General features: G+C 31.2%; 1 protein-coding gene across 1 annotated transcript in view; it reads right to left on the reverse strand.

Annotated features, from left to right (window-relative positions):
• Positions 1–19663, reverse strand: part of LOC139496262 (uncharacterized) — a 29310-nt gene extending 9647 nt beyond the window's left edge. The window contains exons 1-5 of the mRNA XM_071284758.1: positions 19369–19663; positions 10389–10423; positions 9989–10034; positions 3910–4011; positions 2484–2644 (exon numbers count right to left, since the gene is read on the reverse strand). Of these exons, the coding sequence (XP_071140859.1) occupies positions 2484–2644; positions 3910–4011; positions 9989–10034; positions 10389–10423; positions 19369–19453 (429 nt within the window). The 5' untranslated portion in view covers positions 19454–19663. The remainder of the gene's footprint in view (positions 1–2483; positions 2645–3909; positions 4012–9988; positions 10035–10388; positions 10424–19368) is intronic.
• Between the last annotated feature and the right edge of the window lie 2671 nt (positions 19664–22334).

A 22334-nucleotide genomic window follows, 5' to 3' on the forward strand; every position in this document is an offset into this window, starting at 1 on the left:
ATGAAGCTGATTCTAAAATATCGAGACTCCTACGTATGCTGGCATGATTTCCGCTACGGTTGTCAATTGTAATTTCAGACTCGATCAATGGACGGTTTCCGGAAACAGTTTCTGTCATTAGTTTTTGTGTTTCTTAATTTAAAGTGCTTCTTTTGGTTTCAAATGGCAGTTTGAAATCACTACTTTAAGATTAAAAACACATACTTGGTACAATTATAATTTATGTTGGCCTGACAATTCACTTTCATGAATAAAATTGGTCATATACAAATAACAAAGTTTGATTAAGTCTATTGACAAAATTGTGAATATTCGAATAAAAATCTTGACAATTCAAATCAATCATTGACAGATTATAAGATAGTGAATGATTTAACTGTTTGATACATTTCAGAGTAAACACCGAGGCGACACCAAATTAATTCTGTTTTGATAGGTAGCGATAACTGAATGTTTTTCAATTAATGTTGTGTCAAACACATTTCCGCACGTTTCGACCACTGGGTATTCTGTCTTACTCAAATGATTGACCACTGGCTATCCTGTCTTTTTCCACTGGCTTTATCAAGTACACATGTATGTCTTTCAACTATTTTCTATGGCAGTATTTTGGTAACTTCTTATCGAGTTGTGATTTATTAACAGGCTTTTATTTGGTTGATAAAAAACAACAGCAATTGAAAAACCTTTTGAAAATCTTTAAGCAACAGTTTTATTCTAAATGAACATAATACCATATTACAGTTGATGCCGTCTGACAAAGGTAGATAGAGAAAAGTATGTCGGACGCTTTAAAATTATAAAGTTTTATTTTCATTTTGGAACAGGCCATTTAAAATGAATACACAAAATAATGAGATGTTGTATGATTACCAATGAGACAACTGTCCAGCAAAGACATAATGACGTAGACATTAATAACTTAGGTCTCCGACGGGCTTCAACAATAAGCAAAACCATAGCGCATGGTAAGCTATAAAAGGCACTCATATGACAAATGTAATTTAATTCAAACATGAAAACTAACGGGTTCATTTTACTAATTAATAACGATTACAATTATGATATACAGGCATAATACAGCAACAACCAACAACCTCCTGACTTGGTTTATACTAACATGAGCAACACGGCACGTGACATATATGGAGCAGGATCTGCTTACCATTCGAGAGCACATGTTATCACCCCCAGTATTTGGTAGAGTTCGTGTTGCTTAGTCTTCAGTTTTCTACTTTGTGAACAATTGTTTGTCTGTTTGTCTTTTTCTCTTTAAAGTTTAAGACATGGCGTTGTCAGTTTGGTTTCGATTTATGAGTTTGGGACGTGCAATTGATTTCTTTCTGACCTTCGATAAAACTGTGTCGAACAACAAACAGTTTCGCTGCTATTTATATTTCCTGTTTTGTATCCATCGCCCATTAAATACGGATTTAATTGAATGTTTGACAATACAAAAGTCGTAATTTAATTACAATTGCTATTTTCAGTCTTTACAGTTTAAATTAAGTTTGAATAAAATAGCAAAATCAATTATTCAATTCCTGTAGCTATTTTGATCTTCACACAAAAATCCGATAATGTTAGCTCATTTGTTTTATCAAAATAACACCCACATGTTTATAGTTTATGGGAAAAGTACCATCATACGCTACATGGTATCAGTTGAATATTAAGATAATAAAGGAATACGTTCCATTCATGGTATTGATTTCAGCAAGTTAATTTACGTATTTTTAGTGATTGAATGTTATACGGATCTATCTGTATAGCATTTCTAGAAACTCAATATCGGAATGATGAAAATTACTCTGAAGTTTTTTAATTTAAAGCCGGTTGTAAATATGAAGATGTAACTCTCAATCCAAGTCACAATGTATAAAAACTAAACAATTATAAAAAATGTATAGGGCAACAACACACGACAACCACTGAACAACAGGTCCCGTGTCGGGCATTTGACAAGAATCTCTACAATGAAGCTAATTATAGAGTCAACGATTAACGGGTTCTATATCATATTAATTTAAAGATTCAAAGCATTACGACCGGCCGTGTGTATCGCTGTCGTAATCATGGCCGCCTTAGTAAAAGTTTAAGATAATATTTGTGAAAATTTTGAAATTATTAACGGTCTTTTGCCGTTAAATACAATTGTAAGCAAACTCGATTAGTAAGTTGTTAATGTTTGTTAATTGGAGTAACACATTGTTTTCTTTTTACTTCTCATCATTACTTTTCACTGCAGGGAACCAATAATGACTAACAATGAAAATAATTCGTATTCAATTGTAAATTATGTAATTATGAAATGACATTTAGGCCTTCTGATATCATTGGACTCGTAGAAAAAGCCGTATACTAGAAATGTAATATTGGACTAGCAGTCTTTCTAGGTTATTGACGTACTTAGTCTACCTATGATATTTATAAAAGATTGAAGAAAACAAGACGTGTTGAAAAAGAAAAGAAAATTTACTTACTTCTAAAGGAACACTCTCAATGCTTTCTGGTTGCGTTTCCAGAAATGACTTTTCTATGTGTTCTGATGGAATGTTTATTTTCGTTTCTGTCATTACGTCGCCATCTTGTTTTGTTTCTTGTTTGATATCGCTGACAAGGTCACCAGTGTCTGGATTGACAACTAGAAAAAAAAAATTTCAGTATTTTTATTTAGCGAGAGTTATCTTTCTTTTTAATAAATTTATCCGTCATATTATTTTCAAAGAACATGTATACAAAGCATACAAATCGAATACTAGTACCTGAATTTGATTTATACTTTTATAGAGTAAAAATGACAAATATTTAAATTGATATATATAAATAAACTCATCATACTAGATACAATGTACCAGGATACATTTTGTATATACGCCAGACACGCGTTTCGTCTACAAAAGACTCATCAGTGACACTCGAATCCAAAAAAGTTTAAAAGGTCAAATAAAGTACGAAGTTAAAGAGCATTGAGGACCAACATTCCCAAAAGCAGTAGTGTACTATAAAATATAGGGTATTCGGGTAATATCCGTTGAAAGTTGGGTTCCGCTTCTTATTGAGTTTTGGTGAGTTTCCAGTAAATCGGGGGCGATTAAATGGAATAGAAAGTGTTTTTGTTTTGTTTTCTTTTATTTACATGTACACGTATACGATAGATATTTCTCACATTTACCTAGTTTCGATAATTTTATTTAGAAATTGAAAGTGATAAGATTTGTAATATTGCAGTTTTCCTTGTGTACTGAAAACTGGATTTCAAATTGTTTATAAAAGTGTTGTCCAATACAAATCGCTTTGATTTAATTCAACTTTTTAAGCTTCATGTGATTTATTATACGTGTATCAAAACGCAAGTATTAACATACACAAATAACAAACCAAGCACACTGTTAAAGTACTCCCCAGTGAGTATGTGTAATTAGAAATTCAATATTCAGAGTGTCGGAAGTTTTATCCTTGAAGGAAGGAAACATACTTCTAAAATTAACGATTTGGAAAATAAAATCCAAAAAGGATGTTGAAAACGAAATTGCAGTAATTTGAAACTGATATTTCCTAACTAGTTTCCTTTGTAATTTGAAATGAGGAAATTGGAATGCTATTGTCGATGTTAATATGCATAATGCCGGCTTATTGGGTTTACCAGAGCATACACACTTCAAAACATGATCAAACATAAAAGAATTGTTTTTCATAAAACACTATTTTTTATGCACATGCAGTTTCAATTTTTCGACTGTTGTTTTCTGATTGTTTGGCTAAGTCATATTATTGTATAAATGTTCGAATTGAATGTGATTTTCAATATTGACAAAAAAAAAAGAACGGCTTTATCAAGTCCATGTACGTTTTAGTTTCTTTAGAATTCTTGACAAAATATCCACTCATTCGCATAATTTATATTACCTTTTTCTTCTGCTTGCGATTCGCTGTTTTCTTTTCCATTTAAATTACTGTAGTGAAAAGATTTCTGTTTCTGCACACCAATGCTATGGGATAATCTTTGTGCTAAAAAAGGGGGAAAAAATCATTAAAAAAAAACACCAAAAATATTTACATGCATTTTTTGTTTGTACTTATGTACCAAAATGGTTATTTGAAGCCAATCTCTATATTTTCTGTTTAAATATATACAAATAAACTGATATGGTGTGATCGCCAATGTGACACCTATCAAAAAAGGGACCATACGACGCAAACTCAAAACAACAACAGAAAATATAAATGTACAACATAAGGTAAAACATGTTTTTTTTTTCAAACCATAAAGCATCTAGCGCTGTTTTCATTCTCTGATATTTGTGTGATGTTAAATGACATCATTTCTTTAACATCTGCTGATCTGAACATAAAGAGACTAAAATAATACCATGCGAGTATTTTTGTCTGTTTTTTGACAGACAAAAATACATTCACCTTATATAACTACGTATTCATATATTATACGTTTTTCCATATTTGAATACACAGGATATTGCTTGTCCATATGTGTTACTGTTCACGTCATTAGAGAATTCATATTTCTTTATTTAAACAGACGAACTTATGTAGCCTTCACTAATTGAATAGTGATAAGGCTAGTGACGTATGTTACTGTCATTTTATGAATGTCAGTTTTTTTTTAATGTCGATTTTGTTTACATCATATTCCCTGTTAATGGAGATTGAACAGGAATACGCATCAGCAAGTAGGTTCTGTGTCAATAACGTCAACAATTCAATTACCACGTATATGCTTACTTGATTGGTAACAACATTATACATTGTGTATTTAGTATTCACAAAATTATTATGAAAAAGAAAATGACTATCAAAAAATCAAAAGACAGACATGGACAGAAATCTCCCAAAAACACATTAAAACAAACATTTTTTCGCAGTTTATTACACAAAATATAAAAGAATAAATAATATACGCAACATAAACCCCCCCAAAAAACCGCGGGTATTCTCCGGTCCTGAAAAGGATAAACAATGTTGCTATTACATCAGTGGCACCCGTCATTCTGGTTTAACAAAACATGACGGCTTTCATGAAACCTTCGAAGAAACTAACTCAGTCGTCCTCACCACTCAATAAGTTACACGTGCGCCATGTATTTACGTCTTTATACTATTTTTTTACAAGTGCGTCATGGAATTACCTATTTACACAATGCTGGTTTAATTGATTTAAATACTCCTGGTTAACCATGTCCATGTCAACTATATAAGAAAAGCAAAATTCCCAAACTTGTAATTTTAAGAGTACACGTGCGCCACGTTATTACCTCTTTAATCTGTACTATTTATTTACAAGTGCGTCATGGAATGACCTATTTATATTATGCCGGTCTTCAGTAATTTTAAATACTCTTGGTTAACCATGTCCATGTCACGAAGAAAAAGAAAATTCACGTAATTTCAAGATTACAAATAGAAGATAAAAACCCAAGATATAACGAATGGTATCGATTGGCTTTAGCGTAAGACGATTTTCTAGAATAATCTTTTGCTACAATGAAGAATTCAACTTGTGAACCTGATGCTGACGTGACTTCAGTAACCTGTCCTTGAATCTCCGATTAGTAAAATGACCAATACGTTCTCCATTGTTGGACCATAATAGCATAACGACAGCTTACAGACCATTGTTGTTTAGAATTAACCGTTCGGAGGATGTTAACCCGGAAATTAACGCTTATTGGATTATTCAACTTATTTTCTTTCGGAAAGCCTCTGTTTTTATTAGATTTTTTATCGTCAGTTTAGCTCAAATGTAATTTGCACAGGGAAGTAAATTGAAGCTACTCTTTCTACCAGAGGCATTAGCAGATATTTATCATCGATTTTTTGACGTTACCATTGGTTGTCATATACAGGACTTGAATGCGAGGTCGTGATTGTTTTTTTAAATTGTTTTGCGTCAAATCAAATTTTCAAATCAACCAGTCAGCCAGTACAAAAAAACAAATCACAAAAATAAAAACAAACTCATTAACACCTACTCAGATATGCATATAAACTGACGCTAATATGATTTCAGTATAATTTCATCTTACCAACCTTTATACTTTTTTAAATTGAATTTTCTAAAAAATAATTTTGTGCTTGGTCCATGATACTTTACAAATCTAACAGATATCGGACGTAAAACAAACAAAAAGAACATGTATTTTCCCTTCGTTTGAGTAAAAGTTCAGCCGCATATATTCATAAAAAACAAGTTAAACTGTTCCACAAAAAGAATGCCTGGGCATTCGCGAAATAAGAATGCAATTTAGAATATACGTGTGTATAAGTCAAGAAATACATGCATCACGCCAACAGGAAAAACAAATTTTGACAAAGTATTTACTTTGACCCTTTGACAAAAATATAAAAACTTTAAAAAATTTGAACCAACTGTTTAATCAGAAAAAGTTACACTGGTTATATAGCATTTTGACAAACACTTATTTTGATCATTGAGAAGCTTAATATTCCCTTATAAACACAACGTCATTAAAACGTTCTGCTGATTTTACAGAGTTATCTCCCTGTAGGTTTAGGTACCACCTTAATGTGAGGGGGAAAACAAGTTAAGAGCGATTAATTGTAGTGTAAATATTGGGAAATATAAAGTAGATGAAAAATGTCATACATGTTTTAAAATAGTTAATATTAATCTACACAGATAAAACGAGGTATTGATTTAATGTCAAATTCTAACGTTTGGTTCAACATTATACTGCAAACAATGGTCGACGTGAAATGAAACATACTGTTTGACATTTTATTAGACGATAGATATTACACTTTATAAGCATGGTTTGTCCGAAGTACTTTTTTTTACATGAATTTAACAGTAATCCGCAAACTTAACAGTTGAAACACAAAGATGTACATGTATAAATCTATTGGAATTATTGAGTCGTTATATCATTAAAAGGGATATATCGAGCATAGCAAAATCCACCAAACTCAGTCTGAAAAAAAATGAAAACTTGGTTTCTTGATAAATTTTTGTTTTCCCAATGGAGAATAAAAAAAAGAGTTATAATTCGGCAGAACTATCAAAACTTGAAAGACAACCAACCAGTCACCTGCTTGACGGAAAACTTAACCGTTCAGTTCTTTTTCTCGTACTGAAGTCATGCGTTAGGTACAGATCGAGCAACACATTCCAATTCCAAAATAAACAATAAATCTTAGAAGTAAATCTTATAAAAACTCTTGAAATTAAATCTTGAGTCTGATGCAAGCTAGACGATTTTTTGTCATGTCTGATGAAATGGAATCTGTTCCTGATACAAATTGTCTCCCGGGTCGGTGTCACGTGATATGTGTCAATGACTTCTTGTCAATGTTATCGAAGCCATATATTATCGCTAAGAATTGGCAATACTAAATATTCTAGAGATTGATCTACGACCATGGGAGAATAATCTACAACCACGGGAGAATAACGTCTAATTAACTTTCTTTACTGGTGGACTTTGCGTCATCAAGAGACAGACAAAAACCGAGGGTTATCCGAATGGAAAGGCTTAATTTTTTCAAAGAGGATTATACAAAAGACGTAATAGCAGACTCATATACATTTTCTTTATACAATTTAACTTTAAGCTTTACTACTGAATAGCTTACATATGTTCGAATTCCACATATAAATTCAATAAGTAATCCCTTATAAAATATTTATATAAAATCAATTATCTATAATCGATCAATCTTACTCTTATTTAATGTTCAAGCAAGTTTGCATGGTCAAGATATTTATGCAATCATTTAAATGAAACATAAAATAGACTATACTTTAAAAAGTACTTTCCAATAAATAATTTAAAAAAACTAGAACTAAAGCATTTGTTCAGTTGACACTAAAATATGCTATGAAGAGTTGTCTCCCTTTCAAATTTTGTGCTTTTAATGTCGTTTTTATGATACTTCTAAATAAATTATTGATATTTAGTTATACTATGGTTACTTTTTAAATTGCTTAGTAGTAACTGTACTGTATTACTGGAAACGGGAAAGACTATTATAGAATTTTGGATACTTGTGTAATCTATGCAATAATTTTAGATAACAACGTCCAAAGCAATTGAATTTCAACCAATGACGTGACTTGTTTTTAACTGTGTGGTTCGAAAAGTTGAAATTATCATTAGTAAGCTCGATTCTGATTCGACGAATTCAGACTTTAGTGCATGATATTCTATAAAGAAAATGAAGTAAATCACGTTTTCGTTCCAATTTTTGATATATATCTGACTAATCGAACGTAAATGGTTGACATCATAGTGGGAAACAGCAATCAAATTGTTTTATGACATGAACTTCTGGCCATAGATAAGATCAGATTTATGACTTCCGTTTGTTAACGGAGTAAATGGAAAGGAAAATTCTGATTAGTTATTGGCTCATCTGTTTAATCAAAATTTCTGTCTGTAGAGGGTTTTTATCTCATTTGTTTTGTCAGGAAATTCCATCACTTTTGATGTAATAAGCAATAATTCATTGTTTCTTTTAAAGGATTAGTTTGTTATGTATGTCTTCTGTGACGTCATTGACGCGCAGTTGATTTTAAAATAACAAAAGAGAAAATAAGAATGATGAAAAACATGTACTTCGTTGGAATTTGCTTATGGTACGCATTTATTAGATTTCATGATATCAGATACTTATAATACTGTTATTTGAAATGTAGCATTTTTCTATTTAAATTAATAATAAGAACTGATCATGTTTTGTATGGATCACACAATTCGCATGTTTTGTATGGATCACACAATTCGCATGTTTTGTATGGATCACACAATTCGCATGTTTTGTATGGATCACACAATTCGCATGTTTTGTATGGCTGACATGCTGACACAAAGGAAACCACTTTGAATAGTCATGAGTGGAGATAAATAGTAGTACATCTCAGCTCCTTTGTTCTAACAGGGGTGATCTGAGCCGGATCACCCCAACCAGATCACCCCAGTTTAAGTTTCTTTGTTATGCATGCTTTCCTTTGTTCTGTAACATTTTGGCGGGAATGTCAAATCCAGGATAAAACTTATAATTAATTATACGGAGAAGACTATCTATCAAAATTCACGTAGAAAAAAATCTAGGGTATATGCTGGGATTCGAACTCAAGACCTTTAGCATATCAAGCAACGACACATACCACTTCACCAGGACGACTGGATACGGACTATCAGAAATTTAACATACTTAAAGGAGGCAAGATATTTTTATAACTGGGGCGAGTTGGCAGACCTGTACTCAGTGGGGTCTAAACCCTTTTCGTTAGATAAATGAGTTGTCAGACTGATTGTTCAGTTTGATTTCACACTTTTTTAAAGTTGGGCGAGTCGGTTACAAGAGTGGGGCGATGTTTTCATAAAGTGGCGATATAGTGTGGGCCGATTTGCCAGTGGGGCGAGTTGACATTGTTTGATATCTACTCATCGTGTTAGGGGGTCATAAAGGGTATACATCACATAGTAATATATAAAGTATATTATAAAGGTTGTGTGGCGTTCTAAACTAGATTTTATGAATTGTAAATGGGTTTTCGTCTAATCTAAAACAGCTTGGATGTAAAATAGTTATCCCATTCGGACTTGGTGTGTCAGTGTAAGATCACCCTCTGGCCTCCGGCCATCGGGATGATCTTACACTGACACACCGTGTCCTTATGGGATAACTATTAAAGATCTCCTTTTATAGAGTGTTTCTGGTATACTTTCTTGGTACAATAGGATACACATGTAAAGTATACGTAAGACATTTTGATGTTACAAAAATGGACTAGAGAAGATACCAAAAGAATTTTTGAATTGATAATTTGAAGACAAGCTGACACGGACACGAAAACACCAATAAACAACCAAAAGACAAACACCAGTCTATACAAAAAAATAAAAATATCGCAAACAAAAAAGATCAACCAAAGCCAGGGTGATCTCAGGTGATCCAGATGGATAAGCAGAGGAAATTAATACAAAAAACAAAATAATATTTTTACCTGCTAATCTTGCCAGTTTTTCAAGTTCCTTTTCTTGCTGTTGAATCTGAAATCAAATAAAACATACTGAATTTGTTGAGTTCAAAATTCAGTATAACGTCATAGATTTACATGGGCATCATGTGTCGATGTTAAGCAATCATATCCAAAATATCGGAAAGAAAAACATAACAACAAAATTTTTATTTTTTTGGGAATTTAACAAGTTTATTCAGAAAAGCAACAAGAACTCATATTTACTTCTTTTAAATACGAACTCACAGTAATATATCAATGAAAATCAATTTGACATACTAAATTTCAAATTTCAAATCTCGAATTATAATAAATTATTTTTGTGGTCTTTAATTTCTAGGGTGTAATACTGTATGATAGATATAAAGTAATTATGTATACTTACCGATGACGATGAAGATGATGGCTTTTGGACAGAATCTGAAACAAAAACATATATAATATAAAATTAAGTATAAAATACCGTTAAGCATAAAACAAAAAACTGTATTTTAAAAAATAACATTTAAACTTTGATTCTGTAAATTAATAACAATTAAAATAAAACGGACAAAATCAATGAAGATTGACAATAAAAGCAACAACAAAAAACACCGCAAATGTAATCAACAGTTGCGCGCAAACGTAAAACATTTTAATCCTCAAATGCGCGCAAACGTAGTGCGCCCAAAATTCAAAATGACCTCAAAACCTCAAATCAAACAAAAAATCACCCAACAAAACAAAGCAATATCGTCACGTTGCAAGAAAAAAACAGAAAAAAAAAGAAAGACAGAAAAAACAACAACTTCAATTATAGCTCTTTATAAGAAATATTGATTTAATGTTTTTTTTGTAACATCCAGTGGCAAATATTTCATGCATGTTACGGATGACATTATACAACAGAGTAGAAAAATAGAATTAAAACAGATGGTTTCCGTTTTGAAAAATCCTCGGAGTTACTAATTAGAAATATGTAAATAAAATAATAACAAAACATTTGAAAAATCCATCTTTAAATGAAATATCAATATGAACAGTTTAAATGAATGACTGCACACATCATTCATAATCGTGGATAAAGAACACATCACGTGATGTATTATTGATGTTGATATTCCTATGCATTTTACTGGCTCGAGAGATTTTACAGCGGAATTTATTCCAAGAAAATCGCTTAGACTTCTTTCATAAATTCTGAAGAAACTATAAAATTGTATTTAGAAGTGTAACCTTACAAAAATATATTTTATCGAACAACATCTGCAGTTGATGTGAATACGATGTTGTAAAGCGCCATCTCTACATAAAATACGTTTGACAGATTTCTAATTTCACTTTTCATGATATATCGCCAATGAACAGACTCCCAAAGGAATTACGTGGGATAAAGAAAAGTCTTTATGGAATAAAAAATGGTAAAAAAATAAATCATTGATCAGTACAAAGTTGTAATTGCTGACGTTATTTTGTATTGGTAGTGTTTATTCTAGTGTGACAATGACGAATACTACTCCATTGCTTCTAACGACATCTTGTAGCAAGTTATTAATTTTAAACATCGTACGCGATCAATTCATCCTTTAATTAATAAAACCTTGAACCATACAGAATGGTTAGGAAAATTACATATTGTGTAAACAATGGTACTACAAAATCTATAATTTAAATACGCTGATACATTTTTATTTTATTCACTACATACTTAAGGTACTGGTACATACCAACCGCTAAATGTTCTACTGAACCCTTTCAAAAAGGCAAGACTTTTTAAAATATAATTGTGATGGGTTAATGAATATTGAAGGACACAGTGTCTCTGAATACAAAATACATAGCACCCGGCTGGACAATTGGTACAAGTATCCCCCAAATAAATTCGCAAAATCACGTGATTCAATCATCAAAATCAAACGTGTGTATATGTTATCTCAGGGCTAAACGAGTGTAACATGTCGTTATGTCGGAACACCACTCGAGACTCCAGTTTCAACTGAATAAAACCTTAAATATCAGAAAACAAGTAGAGACTGCAGTTTCAAGTGGACTACGCCTATACGATTTACAACACCTGAGACTCTAGTTTCAAGTGAACTCTACTTGTAAGATCAGACATAATCTGTTTTTATTTATACTTTATGTCTCTGTAAATCTACCATACTTATTGATAATATCAACGTGCCTTTTATGTACGTAATAACAATGCAGCATCTCATTTTTATAATGCCACAACAATCACGAAAATGACATTCAGACAGACAAAAAAACGCTTATCAGATCTTGGTGTATTTAAGACAACTCAGATCATAAGAGACAGAATCTGCTAGAAGCGTCGCCCCCGCGTTTTATACAATCATTAGTTATTCTCTTTATATCGATATTCTTTAAGATTAGCAATAAGTACACCTACTGAATAACGGCTACTTCGCTACGTGACAAGCATGGAATTGAGATAGATTTGTTTACCAGATCTCGTTAACTCATCGGTGGTATAGAACTAAAATACAATAAAGTTTTAAAAAAAATGAAGCTGTAGGATCCATTGTGTAAATTATAAAATGAAGCATGCAAATGTCATCTCCATAGAGATCAGCATGGGCTTACTATTTATTGTAGCCAAGAAAATCTTTATTAGTTCTTAGTTTTTAGAATATGACGTATTTTGAGCCATATCTTAAAAGAAGTTTACAAAAACATTACGATTGTTTGATATCTTGCTTGAACGATATTCCAACGATGACGTGACGAGATTATTATATTTTTTCATGAATAACGATATCACCCACAATCCGCCCCAAACATTATTATACGATTTTCGACCGAAGTTCGGTGGTTTTTCTCAGGGCACTCCAGTTCCCTGTATGTTAGGAATTTATATATTGTCATACACTATAATGTATAAAGATGTCGATGCAGTAAAGGGGAAAAATTCCTGTAAATAAATTGCAGTTAAAATTTTTAAATGTTTTGTAATTTATTTTGAATTGATTGATGTTGGTTTAAAACAACGTCATAAGATAAAGGAAGATGTGGTATGAATGCCAATGAGACAACTCTCCACACAAATAACAGTCCATATGGAGTATGTCGCAGCGAACGATAATTAACATTTAAATGGCTAAAGAATAATAATGATCGTATACTCTAAAATATTGTTGTAAGATACATTTATTAATCTTAATTATGATACCTTAAAGGTGTATCTCGATTTTCCCGCCATTACTGTTCATCACAAACATTCCCGTAAAGTTTTATAGAAAGAATAAATCTTTACCAATATGCCAACGATAGAATATCGAATCTATTTTAGACAAAATTTGTGACATAAATTAGATTATTCCGTACAAATGTAATTATTAGATGTAAGATGTTCCCATGATTATTGAGTTATTTCCAAGAAATCAATCCTACAATCTGAGGGTCGGAATGGGAGGTTCCTCATTTATTTCTAAATTTTGTAGATTAAATTTTCTCTGATCTTTGTTATGTTTCGCTAAAATTCTTGATATTTGAAATAGAAAACAACAAAAATAGGAATAGAGAATTCCTATTTTTGTTGTTTTCTATTTCTCTTTTTTCTATCTTCTACACCTTTTCCCCATTATTCTATATTCTCTATTAACACCACACAGACCCTTAAATCTGTGATGTGTTAAATCACGACGTATCAAGTCATTCGGAGTCTGTCTAGACTTACAGTGTCATCTTACACAAAGATTTCTTACGGATTTCATTGTTAATTTCATTAGATCCTCACCATACGCCATTTTTGTGACCAACATTGTATATTAATGTCAAAGAAGCTACATGAGATTGATGTATTTTAGATATCAATCTTGTCAATATGATATAAACTAACAATTTGTTCATCTCTGGTTGCTGACTTTTGTTGATCTTCTTCATTTGAACAATGAACAACGTTAATCTTTTTAGATTGATGTATTTTAGATGGCAATCTTTTCAATATGATAAAACTAACAAGATGTTCATCATTGGTTGATGTCTTTTGTTGTTCTCTTTTATTTGACCAATGAAAAACGTTCTTATGGCAATTGAAATTTTAGAGGGTCTTTAAACTATGCATCGTTTCGTATTTTTCTTTTTTATGCCCCACCTACGATAGTAGAGGGGCATTATGTTTTCTGGTCTGTGCGTCCGTTCGTCCGTTCGTCCGTCTGTCCCGCTTCAGGTTAAAGTTTTTGGTCAAGGTAGTTTTTGATGAAGTTGAAGTCCAATCAACTTCAAACTTAGTACACATGTTCCCTATGATATGATCTGTCTAATTTTAATGCCAAATTAGAGTTTTATCCCAATGTAACGGTCCACTGAACATAGAAAATAAAAGTGCGAGTGGGGCATTTGTGTACAGAGCACACATTCTTGTTTTTATATAAATTAGACCGTTGATTTTCCTGTTTGAATTGTTTTACACAAGTCATTTTGTGGTCATTAATAGCTTGCTGGTCACTATGAGTCCTTTGATTTTTGCACATAGTGACTTGGATGGAGAGTTGTATCGATATCTTGCTGTTTCATTCTTGTACGTCTGCCTGTTAAATATTGTACATCAAGTATTATACTTTCAGCGTTCCCAGCTTCGGATGCATACAATTTATAGAAGTGTCTTTTCTTTTTATATTTTATCTTTGAATGTACTAGTATCAACGAAAGGTGAATATTATAAAACAAATGAATTTTAAACTTGATTATGATTTTACTTGAGGCCAAAAGGTAAACGACATTCGCCGGGATTTTGATTAAATTAAAATTAAAACCTTGAAAATCAGTAATTGTTAGAAGTTCAAACAGCTTTATTTAATAACGGATTCTTTACACTGATACATACGGCGATTTTTATTTGATTTCTGATCACTTTCCGTTGTTCCGTGTCAACTTTAAACAACGGTATTGTTTATTTTCTATGTAGCTTTCAATGGCTTCCGTGACATATTGGTAAAGACATATAATTTCACTTTAAAAGGAAATTTGACACAATAAATGAATAAAATTACTAGTAATGATAGATATTATGTTAGTTTATTGCTGTTTTTGAAATTATTACAAGATTTAAGTACTTGACAGATACAACAAACAACATAAACTATCCCACGGTATATTTTTGCTTGGCCATAGTTTAGTTTCAAACAGAATATGTATACAGTAACCAAAAAGCAACTTCATTAAGATATCACAAAACAACTAATGATTTTCTATACTTTGGACATACTCACGGAATCATGTAAAGTTTTTATTAAAAAAAATGAAGATGTGGTATGATTGCCAATAAGACAATTCTCCACAAGAGACCACATGACACTTAAAGTAACAGCTATGTGTCACCGTACGGCCTTCAAATATGAGCAAAGCCCATGCCGCATAGTCGGCTATAAAAGGTCCCAAAATCACAAATGTAAAACAATTTAAACGAAAAAAAATAAACATATTTTTGAGAGCTCAATTTTCATTAGATCTCATTTATTAGTTGACAAAAAGACACACATAGAAATCATACAAATTGCAATTATCTTTAGTTAGAAACTACAGAATGAGGATAATACGGACAATATTTCAAACGCCATTACAAACCACGTGACTTTATATAACGCCTTTACAAATCACGTGTCAGATACAAGGTCGGATACAACATATTGTTTTATGTTTTCTGTTTAATTAATTATAGTAAATATCTCGATTTTCTGTCAATTCGAGACAAATACTACTATTGTAGACAAGACTCACGTGACTTTATATAATCTGACAACGCGATCACGTGTGCTACATGCAACGAACTTGCTTGATGCATGCGCTATCGGTAATTTTACTGACAGTCCTCTATGGATTTATATTTCACATTCAATTTCCATGTTTTTTTATTTGAATAGTTAAACAATTGAGAAAAACAGACACATTTTGTACAATAGTGCAATTTACCATGTCTCTAACAAAACGCACACGTTTAATATGGACTTTATTGTGCTCATTGTGTTCCGAGTCCTATATGAACAATCAAATTGTTGGTACTGAATATTGCAAAACCACATTGAAGATTGTAATAAAGACAGAATACAAATTGTATTACAGAAGAGTGTCATTCTTCAAAACTACGATTTGTATAGTTGTTTTTTTCCTTGACAGTTGTATATGGGTTCATATTCCCTGTTTAGGTAACCAATAAAATTGAATATTATTTGGAATACTTCACTCCAGTGTATTGTTATTTCTTAACCTTATTGATTTACACTGATTTTTTTATTTTTGCTATCCTAATATTTAGATTCTTAAGAAATCCAAGATGTATGGTTTACCTTGAACGTTTTAATGAATGTTTAGCCTATAGTTGTTAATATCTGTCAGTGTCATTTTGGTCTCTTGTGGACAGTTTTCTCATTGGCAATCATATCACATTGAGATTATGAAAAAAGGTGAATGCAACTTATTTTTGTGTAAAGCACCTGTTTCGAATTAACCGCAACCTGACAAAAAGTCATGACCAGGTATTAGGTGGGCGAAATTTGTTAGTATTCAACACGAACAAAAACAGCTGAATATGGCTGAGGAGAACAACTAGAAACATATAATTATTTACGTTCAATGTGTATTGTTTTCAATAAGAATATAGGATAACTCGCTTTAAAATGTGCATACATGTATACATATGATGTTTTATTTTTTAACGATACCTACTTGAAAAATGAAATTTGTCATTAAATATTCCACATCAAAATTGTAAAAAAAAATAAGGAATGTTTCTGTCTGATTCGTAATGTCTGCCTTTACTTTTAGTTCCTTGTTTTGGGGTTTTATCGACCCTTTAACATTTGTATGAGCTATTATTTGTTGAAATGCGCTACTGTTGCAATACAATTGGTACCTTTAATGTTATTATGATTTATAACAATGCATAATAAAGAACACATTTATATCATAGAAACCAAACAATCTTATATTTGTTGAGTTGACGTTAGCAAGTGCACAGTTAACATATCCGTATTTGAAAACTCTCAAGTAAAAATTGAACAGAAAATTATGACATTTTGAAACATATTATCGATAAGATTAACGATAAAATGTGAAATTTATTACAAATCGTATCAATTAACAGGGAAGTAATGCTTGTATTATATTTCCATGAATAATTAATTAGTCAGGTATAATTGATAACTGAGAAGCGTCAACAACAGTCGTATTAACGGATATTACATGTAAGGAAACATCTGCCATACCCAAATTAATTATTCTATCGTGTCAAATAAAACGGCCGTAAACTGTTCAAAACTAAAATATTCAAAATTAATTAATATTTTGTACTTCCACTGATAGATTTGAATCAAACAAATTAAAAATATAATAATCTGAAGAGAAATGTTCGTATCACGAAAAAGATAAAAAAAAAAATTATTTTAATAGAAAATGATTAGAATTTCTTGCATGTTCCGAGTTTGACATTGAAATGTACAAATGTATGAACACATTTGATTCATACAGTCATTTACAATTTAAAATAAATGAATTTTGTCCCTGAAAAAGTTCAGAGAGGCGGATGACACAAAAGGGATAATCAAACTCAAGTCAAAAACGAATTAATAATGACATGGCAAAAACTGACGAAAAATGACTAAATTAATGTCAAAAACGAATTAATAAGGACATGGCGAAAACTGACGAAAACTGACTAAATTAATGTCAAAAACGTCAAGTCTATAAAAATACAACAAAATAATATTTTGGATTCGAGCGTCACTGATGAGTCTTTTGTAGACGAAACGCGCGTCTGGCGTATATACAAAATTTAGTCCTGGTATCTATGATGAGTTTATATATTGGATATAAAAATGGGAAAGTGGAAATGTTTTTGAATTGTGAGAGGTCTTATTGATTTAAAAAAGATACACGACAAATTAAACTTTAGAGTTACATGTGCTGTCGTGTTAAAGAGTACAGGGGTTGGAATAAAGTACATGTTTATGTTAATATGTATTAGATCTTTGTTAAATGTTAAGTCTCCAATTAACAATTAAATGGAATAAAACGATGAAGAAAGATAAAAATAAGACTAGTGTAATTATGGTGTCAAGATATGAATGAGAAAAAAGTAAAAAAATAAAAATACTGAACTCCGAGGATATATGTATATATATATAGATATTCAAAACGGAAAGTCCCTAATCAAATGGAAAAGTCAAAAGCTTGAATACATCAAACGAATGGATACAAACTATCATATTCCTGACTTGGTACAGGTATTTTCCTATGTAAAAAATGGTGGATTAAACACTGGTTTTTATAGCTAGCTAAACCTCTTACTTGTATAGAATTCCATTATATTAATAAAGTGTGTGTAGCAGCAATTTGCATCATGCTTGATTTTCTTATAAATGTAAAAAAATAAATTCCATACTAATGTCATCAGTAAAGTTTAACATCATGTTTTCAATGCATTTCATCTCATTAAATTATCGTGGAATACTTAGTACCGAATAAGAAGAAATGGAGAATTTTTTTTTAGATAAACGTAAAGGATGGAATGGATGGGGTTTGCACAAACGAAATTTTTGCGTAAAAAAAACAAGAAAATTGAAAAATGACCTAAAAAGTTAAAGGCCCATACATAATTGAAGAATCGCAAACGCAAATTCCGCCGCTCTAAACAACATAAAAACACCACATACAACAATTTAAGATTGATAAGAATTTCTGAGACTTAGATTAACAATGTAATTTATTCATATACTCTTTTTCCTATCACTTTAAAAAAACAACTTTTCCCCAATGTAGTTCAAAAAAGAGAAAGTCTATATTCCTGAAGTATCAGAAGAAAATCAATGAAAAAAATAACATTATGTAATGCATGTACCTCGAAATTTAAAAACAATAAAAAAATATCTAGATATATACACATTTTTTCTGCAATTGTATGTGTTAAACAAATTTGTCAATTTTATTGTTTCGTAAAAACAACCGCGTTTTACTGAAATGCTCCAAACCGCACTCGTACATGACATAGGCCCGATTACTACAAGGTCCATAGTCATATTATTATTTTTCATAGCCAAATACGCAAAGGCCACTTTTAAGTTTCTAGCTTAACTAAGAAACTATGTATTTATCTAAAGGCTGCATGGAAATAAAGATCTCAATTAATTCATCACTAAACATGTGTGTTAATATATTAAGTTATCTCTGCATTACTTGTTCTCTGTATTCTGTCATAATTGTCATATATACCATGTTATTTGGCTACTTATACTAAAGCAATGTTGTTCCTAATGCAATTAAGATTCATTCAATATAAATTTAAAAAAGCCGGATACCATATATAAAAGATATAAAAATTCACAACAAATTGTAATGCATAAAGATGAAAAGTACTATATTTTACTCACCAATATTTTTTTTGGCGGGTGCTGATAAAACCGTTACCACACAGAAAAACACAAGTACACACAACGATTCCAAACTGATTTTCATAGCTGTTAATTTCTTTTTTAACTTTTAAAAGTCTTTGTTTTTCTAAACTTGCTCTCCTTCGTACGTTTGGAAGTTTCTTAATGTTGTTTTGTCAAAGTTTTTATAATTCCAATACAATAATCTCGCGCTCTTATCAAAAATATAATATTCTAGCGTTTCTTTATCTCTACTAAACTAATAACTAACTGTACGATTAAATCTGTAAAACCTAATATAGATTCATTTGCGCAGACCGTTTCCATGGATATCAGAGTTGTCTAATATTTGATTGGACAAAATTTTAACATTTTTACCATGATGAGATGCTGCTAATTCAATGGTGACAGTTAGGAAAAGGTCAGAGGGAACCGAATTGTATTTATTCTGATTGTATCGATCGGTTTATTGTCAAGTGTTGATAATACTATGGAATCAAGACTGGATTCTGTAAAAGCAGTGATCCATTAGAAGTTTGTTAAATATGGTGTAAATGTTGTTATAACAAACGCTTCAATGATCAATAATGATGTTTGACAGACGTCATAGTATGCTTTCAGTTATGATTGAAAGGAGACAAACAAACAATCGAATTGATTATTCATATAATGCAACATATAATCTGCAATAAAAGATATTTCAAGGAATCTTTAATTGTTTTGACGAACCGTTTGTAATCATGTATTCGAACGTTAAATTAAACGAAAGGAAATAATTAAATTAATTAAACACCCTTTATAGCAACAGGATATATACAGAAAAGATAAAAATAAAAAGAGGAAAATTCTGCCAGAAAAAAAAGGTTTGATAACAAACTTCGTCGAAAAAAAAAAAAAAATTCTTTGCTGATAAGACAAGAAAGCGGTCACACTAGTAGTAGTACCTAATTTTAATCCAGATTAAATAATTCGGGTCGAAACCGGTTCAAAAAGGCATAGCGTGAACGGGGTATTTTAAGTGTTATAACTCATTTAAGATATAAACTCACTAATTTGACCTGTTGATACTATTTGTTATGCTTTTTTGTTATTTTATATTAATATGGATATTGTCTATATACCAGCTTTGATTATTTTGAATATCTACTAATGTTCGCTTCTTCGTACTAAGAACATCGAAATTATTCTTTTTAAATCTGTACAGGGAAGTTTTATCTAGCGCTAATTGTATAGTTTTATTGTTTATATTCACCCCATATGTACCAAGTGTTAAATTAGGTTTATTTATATTACAGAATTTTCTTGGTATTCCTTATTGGAAGAGTTTTTATACACAGAAGTAGTATATAAAAAAGTTATTTTTTATTTACCTGTATATATTATGAATCCGTTTTTTTTCCTTCAAAAGTGACAATAAGAAAAACAGAGTATAATTTCGTGTAAAATTGGTTTGAAATACATGTATCGTTCATTTAACAATCTTAAACTATTTACATTTGGCTACATTTTTGTTTCATTGAAAAACGCCAATCCTGCATACATGCAGCTAGTTTAGAAAAGTTTTGAAAACATGGTTGCCAAATCGAATGGTAGGTAGTAATATAAGCACTATTGATCTGCAATTACTTAACAAAACAGGACTCCTACAGATAGAAACATTTTAGTTCCGTGTTTCAAAATAACCGCACATTAATGAACATAATGTCGTTTGTTACTGTGTAACGTATATGTACTTGGTTTTCGTTCATAATTTTGTACATCAATTAGGCCTTTAGTTTTCTTGTTTGAATTGTTTTACATTTTTCATTTTAGGGTCGGACATAGCTGACTATGCGAATAAGATTTGCTAATTTTTAAGGCCATACGGTGATATATATAGTTGTTAATTTCTGTGTAGTTTGATATTTTTGTGGAGAGTTGTTTACACGTGCGTAACAAAGTAAAGAGAAGAGAAATATTTCTAAAAGAAATTAAAAGACAGAAAGGAAGGGCATCAACCCTAACCATCATTTATAAGAGCATTTGACCCAAATAGCTTTCCCTTTTAATTTCTAATTGTAGCAAACGAATTTTCATTTCCGTCTGAAGCATTTATTTCTAAAGAAATTTAGAGAAACCGTCCAACTCAAAAGATGAATGGTCGGCGTCTTATGTATACATTGGAACAAACGGTTGAATAAAATAGCTGTAAACTACTAAAAAGATTTGGAAGTTTAACAATCCTGTCTCACTAGACGCAAAAGGTGCGTGGAGTGTACATTTGTACAATGAAAAATCACAAGGAGACTGAACTCCAAAGAAAATTCAAAAAGGAAAGTCCCAAATCAAATGGCAAAATCAAAAGTTCAAACCACCAAAAGAATGGATAACAACTGTCATATTCCTGACTTATGTAGAAAATGGTGGATTCAAAATACTAAATATGATGCATGTACATCAATTTTACTTACAAATGTACTTATGTTTTCCAGTAATGCAACTCAATTTCTATATTCATTGTTCCCTTACAGGTGCAATCATTATAACTCAGAGGCGGATGATACCAACGGGAGATAACTCATAACTCATAAGTCGACGAAAACTGAATAATTCTATGTCAAAATACGATAAACTACCGTATACAGTATCTGCTATAGAATAGGGTGTGTTATGATTGTAAATTAGATAACTCGCGATCACTAACTAAACATCGTATGGGTAAACAGCAAAAGAACAACGTACAGCCTTTAACAATGAACAAAAACCAATACCACATAGGAAGCTATAAAAGGTTAGATATAATTTGATATAAATACAGTAGACATCCTCAAAAATATGCATAAATATAAATAAGACGTAATATGTACACAAAGGGAATTTCCTAATTAGATTGTAAGACATAAAAAGAAGTTAACAATTTTAAAGAGCAACATACAGCCTTTAACAATGAGCAAAAACCCATACCGCATACGACGCAATAAAATAAA

Source organism: Mytilus edulis, chromosome 11 (genome assembly GCF_963676685.1).
Source record: "Mytilus edulis chromosome 11, xbMytEdul2.2, whole genome shotgun sequence".
NCBI classification, from domain to species: domain Eukaryota; kingdom Metazoa; phylum Mollusca; class Bivalvia; order Mytilida; family Mytilidae; genus Mytilus; species Mytilus edulis.